A 17,144-nucleotide genomic window follows, 5' to 3' on the forward strand; every position below is an offset into this window, starting at 1 on the left:
AAAATTTATATTTTTTCAAAACTCTCTAAGCTTTACGATGCACCATTTTTAAATTATAAAGAATTAAAATTCCTAAAATCTATTAATTTGCATGTTGATTTCAAACTTTTAATGCAAATATCTCGAAACACAAAAAATGGAGTTTTAATAGAACGACGACGATATGTTCCTTGTAAGTGAATACTTTTATAAGTTCGTTGAATTATTTCAAATGTGTCGTTAGCTTCAAATTTATTTTACTATATCAAAGTTATTGAGAATATATTATTTTAAGAGAACAAATCAACAAACGTATTTTTGATACAACCGTGATTTTATTACAAGTCATGGGGTAAAAAGTTACACAGATAATAATAACTCAGTAAGTTCTTACTTGAACTAAAAAATTAAAGAAAAGATTATTGGTAATATAAGATATTGTTTATGGAAACGGCAAAATCAAAAACAAGACATTTTTTTAGGATTCTTTTTAAATAATACTACTCATCGTCATTAAGTACCTACTACCTATGGGCAAATTTTAAAACTCCTTTTGAGCTTTGTCAAGGTACAAAAAAGGGTACAATCGGTTTATTACTCGCTTTTGAGTTAAACATCTGAGACATAGAGTGAGCATTAAGAAATATGGGAGTCGTTAGGAAGGTGTTTATGTATATTAATTTTGAATTCTTGAAGATCACAATGATAGGGAAAAATATTGCGTGGTGGGTAAGGCATATTCCACATTTGCGCTGTAGAGCTGAGCATGGAATCTCTGTACGTCATAGTACGAACGAAGTTCGACTCAAGGGTAAAATGATGGTTATTCCTATTAGTTTGAGCACCTAAATTTTCCATCAGAGTATATTTCGTTAAAATAACGGTAAAAGGGTGAGGCCAAATGATGTAACATGTGGAGAGGAAAGATAAAAGTATGCATCTAGCACTTATGTTTTTGTACAATTCCATATCAAGGCGATAAACTGTATAACCCTATGTTTACCAATTTCGACTATAAAAAAACTACCTAAATTAGCTTTCGGGTGTTGTATTTTAAGTTTCTGGTGTACAACCCCAAAAGTTATGTGATCTTTCCACAATATTCGATTGGGGGGTCCAACCATAAATAGTGGTAATGGAGTAGGTCCAATGATACAAAACAACATTGTGGACTAAATTCCATGCCGTTTCTAATTCCCCATTCTAACTAAAATGCTTTGCTAAGATCAAAATTTAATAAGTTCATCATATTTTGTTGCACCTTCAAACAGGAGGGAGACGTGAGTCTGGAACCGAATATAAAAAAACGCAAGGAAGGGACGAACAGATCATTCATAAAAATTAGGTAGGTAGTCGGGGACAAAATGGAGCCCTTGATGCGGAAAAGTATTTTGAGTGTGTATTTTAGACTTCACCAGGTTCAGGAAATCAAAGCGTATCCGCAGCAATCAGCACAAGCTTTTGATTTTAAATAAATTGAAGATAATCTTTGTGAACCATGAGCACCTAAATATTTAATTTTGTAACCTAAACAAATTTTAAATATGTTTCATTTCTATTTCTAATAAATTAATACTTGTTCCTAATAAACGCAAAATATATTAAAGTAATCATTTTGTAGAATGAAAATTAACTTACCTTTTTTAGAGTTAAATTTTAAAGTGGCAAATTGCGGTTTATTTACTTTCAAATCTGAACATGAAAATTATTCAATTCTGTTGTATTAAGTGCTTCCAAAACATAGATTTTATGTGTACATAAGGCGTAATACACATTTTCTGTTTACCACACATTAAAGTGCCTTCCACCATAGACGCATCATAATCCGATTTTGATTTAAAAAAAATTGACAAACTTAGTCGACATTCAATTTTTCGTGTAAAAATAAAATACAATATTGCGCTATTGTCCGTTGATTACTAGAGCCTAATGAAGTACAACTCTCAACCCTTCCGGTGTGCTAGTAACGTTGTCAGGGATGGAGGCGACCTCTAGTTTTTAGACGAATCCAATCACGTAATTTGAGAAAGCGCTTTTCATTACATTAATTATTCTTGGGGGAATTGGTAATTCCTCGCAAGAGGCAGTACCCGTGAAAAAAAAACCTTAGATGGCACAGGCAGAGATTGAACCTAAGGCCTTTAGCATGATCGTTAAACGCACTAATCGTCATGCCACACTTACTACATCTGGTGAAAACATCTATTGAAAAAAGGAAAAACAGAAGGATTGACATAAGACGATGCAATTTGATTAAACAATTTCCAATTATAATCACAAATATAATAATTGTCATAGTAAAATTGTCCAATGTTTCCAATAATATATCGGAATAAAAGTACGAAATTGGCTATCTTGTGATAATATACCTACACTGTCTTGTTTTTAAAAATTCATAAACCTTGGCAGCTACCAAAATGTTGCAGTTTTTTAAAAGCAGGAATTTTACCTTAGTTTTAGCTATTATCCTTAACTGTCACCTTACATTGATAAAATTGGATGATTTTAAATGTCATTTATCAAAAATTACAAATCCGATTTATCTGACAAGTCTCAAGTAGTTGGTAATTCCTTAATAAAAAGAAAAAGCAATCAACCTTTCTCATATTTCGCTTAATTTTGATTTTCGCTAAGTTTAAGTGTCATCGTGTCCATAACATTTCTTGTGGTTAAGAAATGTCAACCAAAGAAGACATTTCAAAGAAAAAAACTGTCAAAACGTAGAACAAAAAGGAAACACGAAATAAAAATTGATTCCCCACCACAGAGAAAACCCAAAGTTACTGCAAGCAAATTATATTAACAAAATTATCCTTTTAACACAAATTTAATCATTAAATTGCCACTCACTAAATAAGCAAATTAAATAAAACATGGAATACGAAAGCGTGTTAATTGTTAAGCCCGAAGTATTCATCTACAAAATTCCCCCAAGGGCCAGCAACAGAGGATACAGGTGAAAGAAAGATTTGATTTCTTTTCTTTTTGTAGCTTTTTGTAAAATTACGTTGATGATTCACAGAAATAAATAAAACTTAAATCCTTTTGTTTAAACGAAAATAAAACTACATAATTATGCCAAAAATAATTATAGAATTATTTTCGTACATGTTTTGTTTTTACTTATTCCATCTTAAAATCGTTAAGCGAGTTAAAAGAAAGATTCGTTATCAATAAAAGAATTTATAACTCAACTCAATTGACTGCCCCTTTTTTGTTGCCAACAATGCACTTTACAGAGCTGCTGACTGGAATCTCGGTGAACCAACGTGGACGGGACGTATGCGTTTGGTGGCCAAGGGCACCACAGTCAATCTTAAATTAGAGGACAAGACGTCTGGTGCGCTGTTTGCCAATTGTCCCATTGATACATATCCTGGTGTTGCTATCGAAGCTGTATCGGACAGCTCGAGATATTTTGTGATTCGGGTGCAAGACGATAATGGTATGCTTGGAAAACAATGGCCTTTTATAAGAGTGTGACTATTTGATTGCAGGATCTTCTACAGGTCGATCGGCATTTCTTGGGCTCGGTTTTGGCGATCGTTCTGATTCGTTTGATCTCAATGTGGCGCTACAGGATCACTTTAAGTGGGTTAAGAACCAGGAGCAAATAGAAAAAGAGAAAACCGAACCCAAGCAGGAGTTGGATCTTGGTTTCAAGGAGGGCGAAACGATTAAAATTAATATGAGAATAACTGTAACGTACACATTGTGTGTGAAGAAGCTTCAAAATTTGATTGAATTTGATTTCTGTTTTATAGAAAAAAGATGGCTCGGATGGACCATCTCGGACGTCTAAAACGAAAAGCGGTACCGGAATCTTGCCTCCTCCGCCTGGTGGAGTGGGTAAAATCGCTCCACCACCATCCGGAGGTGGTGGCAGCGTTCGACAGAGCCCCGCTGCTTCACCAGCACATAAACCTCAAACTGGCACCGAATGGGGTGATTACGCTTCTGCTGGGTAAGGATTATTATTTTTTCCCGTCTTTCGTTTAAGAAGACAAAATATTTATTATAAAATTTATTTTTCGGAATCGATATCCAAAAACAATCAATAGAACTTTTGCTGTTACTAAAAATTTACATTTAATGCAAACATATCTGCTTTAAAAACAATTGCATTCAAATTTTGCAACAAATTGGCCGAGAGCCATTTTCTTCACCACAAGTTGAACTCAACTTGGAGATCTTTATTCTCATCTTGTGTATTTATTTTTCTTCAGTGTTTCACGGTTTCAACTTTTGATTTTCAACTCTCGAGTTGGTCAACTTCAGGTTTTCTCAACTTACTTAAAAAGCAGAAGTTAAAAGCACGATCTTGAAAGTTTTTTCTCAAATTTAAATTTGTATTCCTCTTTTTTTTGTTTCTCATAAAATAAAAGGCGAAGATAAAGAAGAATAAGAATTATTTTTGATTTAAAGAAAACAATGTAAAATTTGACGACCATGATTGACCAACACCTTGTCCTTAAAGCGCTTCGTTGCGCCGTTAATTTTATTTTCGGCAGTATAACCACATTGGGGAGCATTTGCAACAAGGCAGACATCCTGCTCTGGGGAATATTAATCCAATGTTTGCAAATTATTTTTTTTTTTTGACGTGATATGTTTTATGTATGCTTTTCAACAGCCGCATAGAACAAATACAAATCTAAAGTTGAAACACACGTATCTGTCAAATACTCCAAAGAATTTAAAAAAACGCCATTTTTTTCAGTCGGAGTTGAACATAACTAGAGTATTTTTATTTTTAACTTGTGATTTTGTTTTTCTCGCATCAATATCATTACGATTTCCTACTCTCGATTTAACCAACTTTAGATCTTAACTCCTGAAAAAAAAATAAAGTTGAAGCAAACTTAGAAATTGAGATGAAAATAATGATTCCTTCTTGGATATTTGGGGTATAGTTATTTAACGAATAGCGATTTAAACATTCGACGTTTCGGAAACGCAAAATGCTGTAAATAAGGGTATTATTATTGTTATTTATTTAAATACAAAATAAATTTACATTTTAATATAAGCAATAAACAGCACTAGCTGAGAAAGTTTAGGCTGTGAATTATATATCTAATTGGGATAAATGTTTAAGGATAGATAATTAAAAATCATTGGACTTTCAAAGGTTGGAGGATCAGCGGAAATATAGAAGGGTAAAAAAAAAGTTGAAATAAAGTTGCCCTTTCAAAAGAACATAAAAGTGGGAGTCCAAAAATGAGTAGGCGAACGTGCACTAATAAAAATCTAAGACGAATCAAAAAATGTAAAGTCGCTAAGTGACGATACGATTAGGCGCATATTGTTTTTTTAAACTCTCTCTCATTTCAATTTTTAATTAGTCTGTTTGTACGTCTAGGGCTTTGTTGAACCGCTTATTGCCTACAAAAATTCATAATCCCTCGATTAAATTTAACCTCCGGGCTTTTTGGACACGGTATTTTCTTTGTAGTCAAATTCAATTTTGAGAATTACTGTTCTTTGTTTTGTTTTTAAAAAATCCTAGGGATATTTTATAATTCGAAGATCCAACCTAAGATTTTCAAATGGGAAGTTAAAAAACGAATTAGTGAATACAAAGATACAAATACAACTTGCTTTTGAACTAAAGAGTTGTAATAAATTCTCAAGTTGATCCATTATGCTTTAAGTTGAGCAATAGTGGTAGAAAACGCGATGCAAATACCCGCTAGTGATAAGCAGAAGAGAAAAATAAAATTGAGCTGTTTTAAGTTTGACATGTGGGTTTGTAGTAGAGACAACAATTCAGAAAAACTGCAAAACGATAATAAAATATATATAGTTCAAATTTCAATGTCATTTATTTAAGAACAAACAAAGACTAATGGATTTTTGTACCAAAAGCTTATCAGTCGGGTAAAATAATCTTAAATTCGAAGATCAGTTGAAATTATCGCAATTTGAGAAATAAGTAATTATCTCCTTTGAATTTACCTTTGCGAAATAGACACCTGTCAAAATGCAAATTTCCAACGTTATCGTATAACACCATCGCAGCACTGCGCCATATGTTATTTATCTTAACAATCTACCCACTCAAAACGTCTTTTATCATAATTAGGGCAACCAAAAATATGTCCTAAAAGACTAGTTTTAAGCGCTTATAATATACCCTTTAAAAAATCAAATATATCCTCTCGAAATATGCTCAAAAAATGTAAAAGATGTTTATAAGAAGTGTTATTTGCATTAGGAAATTATATACCAATCAAAAAAGAAAATTCAAAACTTTTCTTCTTCACTCCAACCTTTTGGAGATGAATAAAACATCCAACAAATTTGTTTAGTGGTATTAAAAGTTAACAAACCAAATTTATTTTCGAATAAAAGAAATTTTTTAATGTCAGCGATCAATAAGAAATTGTATTGCAAATGTTTGTAAATAACTAACATTTCACGCAAATTTTTGAAAAGGAAGCCTTGTCTGTTTTATCGAAAAACACTTTTATACATGGAAAAGCTCCGTTCAACGTGAACAGAAGTGATCAGATCGTATTTGAATGCTAAAACTTCAGCAATTGTATAGTCTTCAACTTCTATTAATTTCTCTCCTGACAAAGCCATTGCAATTACTTTTAGCCAGCATTTTTTCCATTACATTTTCTATTTTTTTCTTCACTGATTTCCAGCCTTGCTGTTATTGCTGTAGATCGTCTTCACCGCATGACTTTTATTTTGTGTGCTGGAATTGATCGATAAACGACGTGATTCAAGTTTTGAAATTGATGTTACTAGAAACCCATACCTTGATGCCAAAAAAATGTATTCGGCTTTCAATTCTGTTTTTTTTTTTTTTAAGAAGATCTTTACAAATCATAACTGATGCGGCTTCCTCGTTGTCAAAAGTATCAAAAACCCGAACAATCTTTTCAAAATGCTTGGCTCAGTAGTTCACCTCTTCGAGCCATGTCCCCCATCGCGTTATGATTGGTTGTGGAGAAAGTTCCAGTCCAGATTCAATCAACTAAATTTTAGTAAAATCGACTATGCTGCTCATAATTGATGTATAATATTTAAGCATAAATCATAAATCTAATCTGTTTTTATATGAAACAGAAAATTCAATTCTAAGATGCATGAAGCTTCAAGTTTTTTTCTTTCATAATATAATGGCAGAGGTTAGATTATGTGTGGCTGGCGATTGACACTTAGTTTAACATAGATCTATTGTGATTCCCTGAAGTGTTGCTCTGGCCATTTAGAGGCTTTTATGAAGTCTAATAGACTGTTTCCTGAAATGGCTGCCAGTTATTTTCGTTTCCAATTAGCTGTCATGTCCTTTATGAGAATTATGAACAAATCTTCTGCAATTCATCTGCATTTGTTCCATCGCAAATCTGACTTTATGAACATGTCTAATACCATGTCTAAGTTAGGCAGACGTTTATGAAAACACATTGTTTTAATAATTAAGAGTTTAAATATTACAATAACAACTTGATCGTGCTACCACAAGACTGGAATTTCATATGTACATATATTTTTACGGATGCCAAGCAATCATCATGTTCCTTTATTTGTGGTTTTTGGTTCATTCATATTAATTAAAAAAGTTTTCTACCGTCACTGATATTCGAACCTTGATTATTAAGAAGTTATTATCGATGAATTTGTTATATTTCTGTAAACAAGTACATAACAATATTCAACTGGAAATTGAGATTGTGCATAAAAACTACTGTACGACTAATAATATTGCCATGGTTGTAGACTAAATATTGAATACCTAGCTACTAAGTGCACTTAGTACAATCCACGTATTAAACTCAAATACATTTTGAGATATCACTTTGAAAATTTAATAAAAAAAAAAAGAGGAAGAGATGCGACCCACACTGATAACTTCCTATCCCGTCTGTCGAATTGTCTTGCTTAAAAAGGTTTGTAAGTGTTCGTGTAAAATTACCAACTATGTTTTGCATATGATGAAATTGTTTAATTTCAAAATCTTTTTTTTAACGAGATTTTTTAGCCGCAAACCAATTTTGACCAATTTTAGTAGCATTTTTTGAAAGTTTTTAATTCTTTTATAAACAGATACAGATGTTTCTAAGAAAATTTATAACAGAATGAAATCATTTTAAAGTCAATACCTTCATTTATTCACGAGATTGCGTACTATTTTTTTTTGTAGATTGTAATTTTTATGAGAAAAACTGACTGTCGGATTTTTATAAAATTTTAACTGAATGTCGAAAACAACATTTTCTATAAGATACATTTCTAAAAGTTTGACACCAATACCTTTAAATTTAAAAAAGATATTAGAGTCAAAAGTAAATTTTTACCAAGTTTTAGTATTGTTTTTTGTAAAAAAAATGTCAATTCGATTTTTCTCAAAATTTTACTAAATGTTGACAACAATATTTTTTAAAAGATAAAAGTTGTTTAAATCCAATATCTCAAATTTTTGAAAAGATATTTGAGTCGAAAATCAATTTTAACCAACTTTTATTAATTTTTCAATTCGATTTTTCTCAAAATTTTACCAAATGTTGAAAACAATATTTCTTATAAAATAAAGAAACAAAATTTGGAAGCCATAATCTCAAAGTTTTGAAAAGATATTTAAGTAGAAATTCAATTTTTACCAAAAAACTATCAATTTGATTTTTCTCAAAATTTTACCAGATGTTAAAAACATTATTCTTCGTTGCACAAAATTGTTTTGGAGATAAAATCATTTTTAGTTTTTTTTTTAATTTATAAATTTTATTTTTTCCAAAAATGTACTTGTTTAGTATAATGTTACAATAATAGCAGTGCATGGAAAATTATTTTAAATAAAACTTAAAGCATACAAAAAAACGTTGGTGTTGGAAATGTTTTTAAGTAAAACTCCTTAATATTCATTAAAATTTAATTTTTCGTAAGAATGGAATTTAATTTATTGCTAATTACCTAAGCAGTAATCCAAAAATTAAATAAATCTCAAAATAGTAGCAGTGATTTTCCTTTTCTATTAAATTAAAATAAAACAAGTGCACAAAAAGTTCTTTTCAAAGGTATTTTATTTAATAAAAGCTAGTATTTGGTCGCATGACCATTATTTTTTACAACTGCTTCACAGCGACGTTTCATTGCCTCCATAAGCCCCTGACTTGATTGCGAAGCCTGCTCAGTAACGCTCCATAACTCTGTTAGTTTTTGGTTTTGCCTTGAATAATTCTTTTTTAATATCTGCCCAAAGATTTTCGATGGGATTGAGGTTAGGAGACTATGCAGGCCACTCCATGACCTGAATCATATATTATCTTGGAATAATTGCCTGGCTGCTTTGCTGGTATGCTTTGGGTCGTTATCTTGCTGGCAGACCCATTTGAGCGGCATTTCGTATTCGGCATATGGTATACTGGATCCCCCATGCTTAATTGTTTTTGTGGTGTATCTGGAGTTATATTCCATGTTCGGAAGTGTTCTCACAAACTGTCGAGATCCTTTACCACCATAGAGAACTACCTTATACTCATCGGTCCAGAGAATGTTTCGCCACTTTTGAGGAGCCCATCCTAAATGCTCGCGCGCAAACTTCATGCTTTTAACTATATGGTTCTTCTTTAAAAGTGAAACCTTTCTTGGACTGCATTTAGGTTTTGCTCCCTTAGTATTCTCCTCACCGTATGCCAACCGCACGGAACCTCAAGCTCGTCTGCAATCTCTGTAGCTGCTGCTGCGGGATTATTCCTTGAAAAGCGAACAACACGTTTTTTATAAGATGGTGTAAGAGATTGTTTCCGTCCCCTCGTTTCTGCTTTTCCTTCAAAGGTTATGGCGAAGGCAAATCGTTGATAAAGGCACAAAACAAAATTGGCCCCAGAATAGAGCCTTGTGGCACGCCCAACTTCAAGTACGTATGTGCTGAAAAATTGTTTCCAACACATACACGCTGAGTTCTGTTACACAAATAACTACCAATGAGACGAACAGCTGAATTCGAAAAACCAAAGTAGTGCTCAAGTTTTTGACAAAGAACTCGATGATCAACTTTGTCAAAAGCCTTCGAGAAGTCCAATAGGCACAGTACTGAGATATTGTCTTTATCGTATTCGAGTCTTATATCCTCTAACATCTTTACCATTGCTGTAGAGCAGGAATGGTTAGCTCTAAATCCAGATTGGTATGGAGACAGCAATCTTTTGGACGTAAAATGGTCAATAATTTGTTTAGTAAGGATTTTTTCGAGAACTTTGGACATGCAAGGTAAAATGCTTACTGGCCGGTAGTCGGCGAGTTCGGAAGGTGTGGGCTTTTTCGGAACAGGAGTTATCCTGGCTGCTTTCCACGCAATAGGAAACGTAGAAGTGACAATACAGTGATTAAAAACATGAGTGAGAGCGTTAATCAAGCAGGGTAGGACAAGTTTCAAAAATCTTAGCGGAATACCGTCTTCGCCTATAGCTTCGGACCTTAAGGATTTAAAAGTTCGTATAATTTCGCCTTCAGTTACCGTCTCAAAGTAAAAATCGTTAACTCCATCATAAAGTAAGCCAGCCTTGGGCTCAAAGCTAGTAGCTAATTGATTTGTTTGAGTAAACTGATTGTTTAGGTCATTAGGATCAAGTTCACACTTATAAATTGGCTTTTTACCAATACCAATGTCACGAAGATTTTTCCAGAGCCGTTTAGAAGAAAGATTTGTTTTGAGTTTCGAGGCGAAAAAGTTACTTTTGGCGCAACGGGTAATGAGAGTTGCTTGATTACGAAAGTAGCAGTATTGTCACCAAGTTGTAGGATTTGGAGAAAGCCGCCACTTGAGGTAGTATTTTCTGCGACTTTTAATCGCATTCTTTACTTCAAAGTTGTACCATGGACATTTCTCGTTTTGAATTCTTACCGTTTTTAGAGGAACATGCGTTTCGAACAATCTCTTCACATGGTTGTAAATGAAGTTTAGTTTGTTATCTACATGCACTAAATTGTAACAATCACTCCAGGCCACGCTGCTGGCATCAATATAAAAAGCTTCTAGATCGAGGGCTTTAAAACCAACAATATTTTGCATATGATGAAATAGTTTAATTTCGAAATCTTTTTTTAACGAGATTTTTTAGCCGAAAACCAATTTTGACCAATTTTAGTAGCATTTTTTGAAAGTTTTTAATTCTTTTATAAACAGATACAGATATGTTTCTAAGAAAATTTATAACAGAATGAAATCATTTTGAAGTCAATACCTTCATTTATTCACGAGATTGCGTACTATTTTTTTTTGTAGATTTTAATTTTTATGAGAAAAACTGACTGTCGGATTTTTATAAAATTTTAACTGAATTTCTAAAAGTTTGACACCAATACCTTTAAATTTAAAAAAGATATTAGAGTCAAAGTAAGTTTTTACCAAGTTTTAGTATTGTTTTTTGTAAAAAAAACTTTAAAATTTCTAAAAGTAAATGTAGAAGGAACTTGGGAATGAGAGAAGTCGTGGTCTGATATTCCATCAAAACATAATTGATCATTGAGAATAATGTTTGTTGGTTCAGATACAATAATGAGGTCAAGTAGGCTTGGGGAACAATTTGGAGCGTATCTAGTTGGGTATTTATTGATAACATTAAGACCTGAACCAGCAATAGCGTCAAGAAGTTGAAATGAAGTTTATTGGAAATATAAAATAGAATAACAGGACTAACTTTTTATCAGTTTTGAAATAAAAATTTAAATTATTTTGCTCGCCTAAAATAATAAATCACAGTACACAAAGCGCCATTTAAACAAAGCAATGAGAATTTAGCCTTAAATTATCACTTGCACGTACACCTGTAAACATAATTACTCCGAGTACGAAAATACAGTAGAGTAACGAAAAAGTGGCTGTGTTATTGTTTTATGGAAAATTAGAGGTTCTTGCCTATTACACTGTTATTATTTTGACCGCCACTGTATAATATAAAATTTAATTCAAGTCTCTAGCGTTATTTGTTTGTCAGATATTAAGGGTTAACGACATTTTCTTGAGAGCCCTTTCTGCATCTTTCTACACTATTATCTGTATAACAAAATGTATTTGAAGTGGATATCTCTTCTGGTTCTTGAGCTATGGACGACGAAAAAACGTAGCGAACGTACGGACGTACGAACGAACGAACACACGCAGGCACAGACATCTTTCCAAAAATCTTTTATTTCGACTCTAGGACCTTGAAACGTCGAGAAATGTCAATATTTTCAATTCAACAAATTGAACCCAGTACAATAAGTTGCTATGGGAAGTTAAAAATATAGAATCACTAAGTTAACAGAGCTGTGTGTTACAAAATCTTACTGATCCTTGAAGTTGTAGAACCTCTGCTCTAGAAAATCTAGCAAAATGTATTTCTATGTGCCGAATTCCATTTAAAGTTCTATTTGTTTTTATTATAAAAAAAAACAGCAAAAAAGTCAATGCCAATAAATTATTCTTTAATATTTTCCAGAGCCAACAACCAAGCACAAGATCAGCAGTCATCGGCAGCAAACGCAAACTGGGTACAGTTCTAAATCATATATTACTTAAATGCTATTGTAAAAATAAAAAAAAAAACACCCAACAACCATAATGAATAAATAATAAATAATAATTTAACAAAAAAAAAAAAAACAAATAAATATTTACATACAAAAAAATTAAATAAGATATCTAATTCATAAGAATGATAAAACATTTAACGAAGAAAAAAATATGTATAAATATTGTTGAACTGTATTTTTACAACACACACACACACATTATATATATATATATATACAAAAATACATAAAGTAAAAAAAAACATAAATAAAATCATGAAATTAACCAATGTTTAAAAATAATAATTCATTGGCCCGAAAAAAATAAAACAAAAAAAAAGAACATTTATAAAAATTAAATAAAATTGTAGTTAATTTTTGTTTTCAATTAAATTTAGTTAAAAGAAAAATATTTAAAAATTTGTTATAATTCTTATTTAATTCATTAGAAAAAGAAACAAATTAATAGTATTAACGAATAATACAGCAATCGAAAATTAAATAGTTTATGAAACATACATACATAAAAAGAAAACATAATATTCCAATCTTCTTGTTAGGGGCAGAGAGCATTCAAAAAATTGTTTGTTAATTTTTAAATACAATATTTTTGTACTTATGTATGAAGGCAATTAATTTTTCTTTTTTTTTTAGATATATTTTTTTAAGTTTCTATAATTAATAATCTATAAACATATGTATTTAGATATTTAAAAACAAAAATATATTATTATATAAAATAAATGTAAAGTACATAACTCAAAAAAACTCAAATCGATGAAAGATTATAACTGGACATCAATTTTGGATTATATTCAATGTAAATCTATACTATTATGCTATTGCCTATCTTTAAATAAAAACAAACAAACAAACAACACAAAATACAATGAAAGTGAATTATTAACAAAACAAAATCATACTAAAACAAAAAAAAACCCTGAAAATAGTTGTTAGCCCTGTGCTGTCCTAAACGGCAGTGAGGTTCCCCCTTAAAAAATATGTATATCAATCAAACTTTGTTTCCTTCGTTCATATTTTTAAAAAATTATTAATTCTTATGTAATGATTATAATATTATTGAAGAAATATTGTGATTTTTATGAATTTTTTAATTACAATTACTTAATTAATCGTTAATTTGCTTAATTAAATACAAATAATTTTTAACTTAGCAAATATCAAACACACACATAAACTTATGATGAGCAGCGATCGAAACATTCCGCAATTAAATTGATATCTTTTTAAATAAATAAACAAACAAAAATCAATCCTACAAAATTTAAATAAGTATATTTTCTAGTTCCTTTCTTTCTTTGTTTTGTTCTTTAAATAAATATTATTTAACAAAAATATAAAAAACAAATAACTAATAATATATTATAATACATTATGAATATAAAATATTATGGAAATTATTCTCTTTATTCTGTGATTTGTTTTCTTTTTTTGTTTTCTTCTTCTTTTTATTATCTGCTTTAAATCAAAATATCTTATATCAATAAAATAACTTTGAATTTAAATTTCTCTTTTTCAATTATATAATTTTTTATTTTTTTCTCTCATATAAATACAAGTTTATGTTTTGATTTTCTTAATTAAGAATATAATGCAACCACAACAAACAAACAAAAACAACAATAAAAAACTATTAAAAATGAAATTAATAATAACAAAATCTTATTTTAAATTTATGTGAGTTCGAATATAATTCAATAAAACAGAAAAACATATTCAGAGACGAAACGATGCTCTAGTTTTTTTTAATTTGATTTAATAAAGGACTCAAAACGGTATGGAAAATAAAGTGAAAACTAAATATTGCCAAAAAAGCAGTAAGTACTTTCAATTCTTTGAACATTCATTTCTTCGCAATCGTAAAATCAATTTTTAAATCTTTAAGTTCCCTGAGAACTTCAGATTCTGCTTAACTTTAAATATCATCATCAAGACAAGTCCCTAAATAAGGGACTTGGCAAATTGACAAAAATTTAAGCACGTACAGATTTGATGGAAAAAATAATAGCCAGATTATAACTTTTGCAGTAAATATTTACAAATGTGCCCCACTGTATATGACCGATCAAAAACAGTACTTTATAATGCTATCGCTTTTAAGCAGATTTTGTTGCAATAATTATTAATACTTTATGGTCATCAAATCAATGGCGGATATCGCAGGCCTAATTGCTCTAAACAATATATTTACAGCCATTCATTTTGAACCACAACAGGAGCAGCACCGCAAAAAGCGGACTATCTCCAAAAGGCTCGATGCCTTTTTGGTACGGAAATAAAAGCCGAACCAATTTCCATCTTTGGATGACCTTAGGAAGGAGTTAAATGCAGCAGTCACTAAACCCCAAAAATGCTGCTTACGATACGTTAAGCATGGTGATGGCAACATTACCAATTTATAGAATCCGGAAGAGAACGCTACAGAGCCCTCTTCACTCTTGGCAAGTTAGTGGATTCCATGGGTCGTAGGTGCAACGAAGTTTTAAAAAATCATGGTGGCACAAGAAAACATGGTCAAAATGGTTTTAGTTAAAGATACAGTGTAGGGGCTATTGTGTCCAAACGGAGGGTTGTATCTAACCAATAGCCATACCAAAATGGAGGTCTTAACTATGGGAAAAAGTGAATTATCTGCAAATCTTAAAACTGCAAAGTGCTTTTAGTTAAGGCTACAGTGTAGGGGCTATTGTGGACGAATCCTTCAAATACCAATTTCAAACCAAAAAGGAATAATATTTGTTTACATTTTTTTTGCTTTCACGTGTGAATGTAGAGGAGATATGCATATGCATTCATATGCTTGTAGCTATGTAAACTTTAACGTTGTAGGTATTGGAATTTAAAAATTGTCGTTAGATTTTAAATTTTCAATTTTTGTTAAAAATTAAATATTGCCATATTTGGCATATACAAATACATATGTATGTTTGTAGCTATGTATACAATATAACGTTGTAGGTATTTTGAAATTAATAATTCTCATTTCATTTTAAGTTCAATTTTTTTGAAAAAAGAAATGTTGACATATTTTTAGATTTTAAATATATTCAATTATTTTGTTGTTGTTATTCTTGCGTATTATTTGTTATTTGTACGCATCAACTACAAACACAATCAAAAATTAAAATTTATTCAAAACTAGGTCGATTTTTGTTTTTAACGGCTAAATAGGGTGGACTTCATTGAATTTTAAATTTTTATATAAAAACATACAAATAAATAATTACAATATAATATATAACTAGGTTGAAAAATTAACCTTACAGGTGTCAATGCGTAAATTGGAAAGGTATAAGCCTAATATATGAGGTATCATGATTTTGACAGAATGGAAGTGTTTTTTGTGTGGAGATATCATTATGATAACATTAATTGCTTCTATGGAACTTTTTGCGGTTTTAATCTTTTAAGGTCTTTTCTTGTAAAAAATACAAACATACTTGTTAGTGCATTGTATGCCAAGTTTTCACCTTGTTTCAAGAGTTTCTTTTCGGCGGGCATTTTAATTAGCATGTCTCGGAATTTAGGAACAAAAACTTTTCAAAAATGGATATCTTATCAGAACATATAGCCCATTAGACTTTAGTATATAAGATCTTACTAAAGAATTCGTCTGAGTTTGAGGTTTAACTGCAAGTACTGACGAAAACAAAATTATTACCGAAAAGCTAATCAAGAAAAAAAAATCCTTTTGAAAACAAAAAAAATCCCTTTTGAAGTGAAGGGAGATTTTGTACCTGTTATCTTGTTGGCAACACTGGTTTAAACAGCTGACGCACGTTTCGTGTTTTGTTGCACCATGAATCGTCGTACAAACGAACAAGCAATGGGCTCCTTGAGGCGCGGTCAAGTTCAACATCTGCATGAAATAATTTTCAAAAATTAAATTATATGGACCGTACTATCCATTAAAATAAAGATTTCATGCATTTTTTCGAATTGTATGTGTTTGTTTTTAACTTTCATATAACTTTTAAAAATTCACCCTTTATAAATATATACATATACATATAAAACGGACAAACTAAAGGAATTACATGAAATTACATTTTTGGTTTAAAAAAGATAAAATATAATTTTTTTGATTTAAGAGTCATATCAAAAATAAAGACAAATATCACGAACACCCTATTGAATTGAAAAACTAATATATTACAAAATATATTTATTCACTACCTTTTTTTGCGTTGTTGTTGTTTCTCTTATAAATACTTTTTCTATTTCTTGCCAAAGCATAACCGTAAAAACTTTCCTCTTCAAGTATAATATGCATACACACATATAATGTCAAAACGTTGTTGCTTTTATCTCCCTCGATCTCCTACTACATTTGCATATGTTCTTCTCTATTTTCTAATCTTTAATTATTGTTGAATTTTCCCTCATTCTCAACTATTGAGGGGTATAAAAAAAGGGATCAAATTCAATCATCTCCACGCCTCTCAGATGTCGCTTCGATCGTTCCTCTTCATGAGAGTACTATAGTTAATATAATATACAATGTGCACTTTCAGCGGCCATTTTTCAATTCACCCACCGATCTGGGTGTAATTTGCAAAACCCTTTATTCCTCCAAAACTAATAGTTTAAGTCTTTTAGACCAAATCCAACAATGGTGTTGTTCCTTTCCTTTC

The 17,144-nt window shown here is 30.9% G+C and overlaps 1 protein-coding gene across 2 annotated transcripts; it reads left to right on the forward strand.

The window, feature by feature from the left end:
* The first annotated feature begins 2,712 nt into the window (after window positions 1–2,712).
* LOC129946882 (NECAP-like protein CG9132) lies at window positions 2,713–13,858 on the forward strand. 2 transcript variants are annotated; one of them, XM_056057248.1, is made up of 5 exons: window positions 2,713–2,935; window positions 3,219–3,424; window positions 3,477–3,679; window positions 3,744–3,943; window positions 12,417–13,858. In XM_056057248.1, exons 1-5 carry the CDS (start codon window positions 2,853–2,855, stop codon window positions 12,478–12,480), a joined length of 756 nt encoding a protein of 251 aa, XP_055913223.1. In that variant the 5' UTR covers window positions 2,713–2,852; the 3' UTR covers window positions 12,481–13,858. The 2 variants fall into 2 exon arrangements, with proteins under 2 accessions (XP_055913223.1, XP_055913224.1); XM_056057249.1 differs by having other exon boundaries at window positions 2,714–2,935; window positions 3,489–3,679.
* The last annotated feature ends 3,286 nt before the right edge of the window (window positions 13,859–17,144 follow it).

The sequence above is a fragment of the Eupeodes corollae genome, chromosome 2 (assembly GCF_945859685.1).
Source record: "Eupeodes corollae chromosome 2, idEupCoro1.1, whole genome shotgun sequence".
Classification (NCBI taxonomy): domain Eukaryota; kingdom Metazoa; phylum Arthropoda; class Insecta; order Diptera; family Syrphidae; genus Eupeodes; species Eupeodes corollae.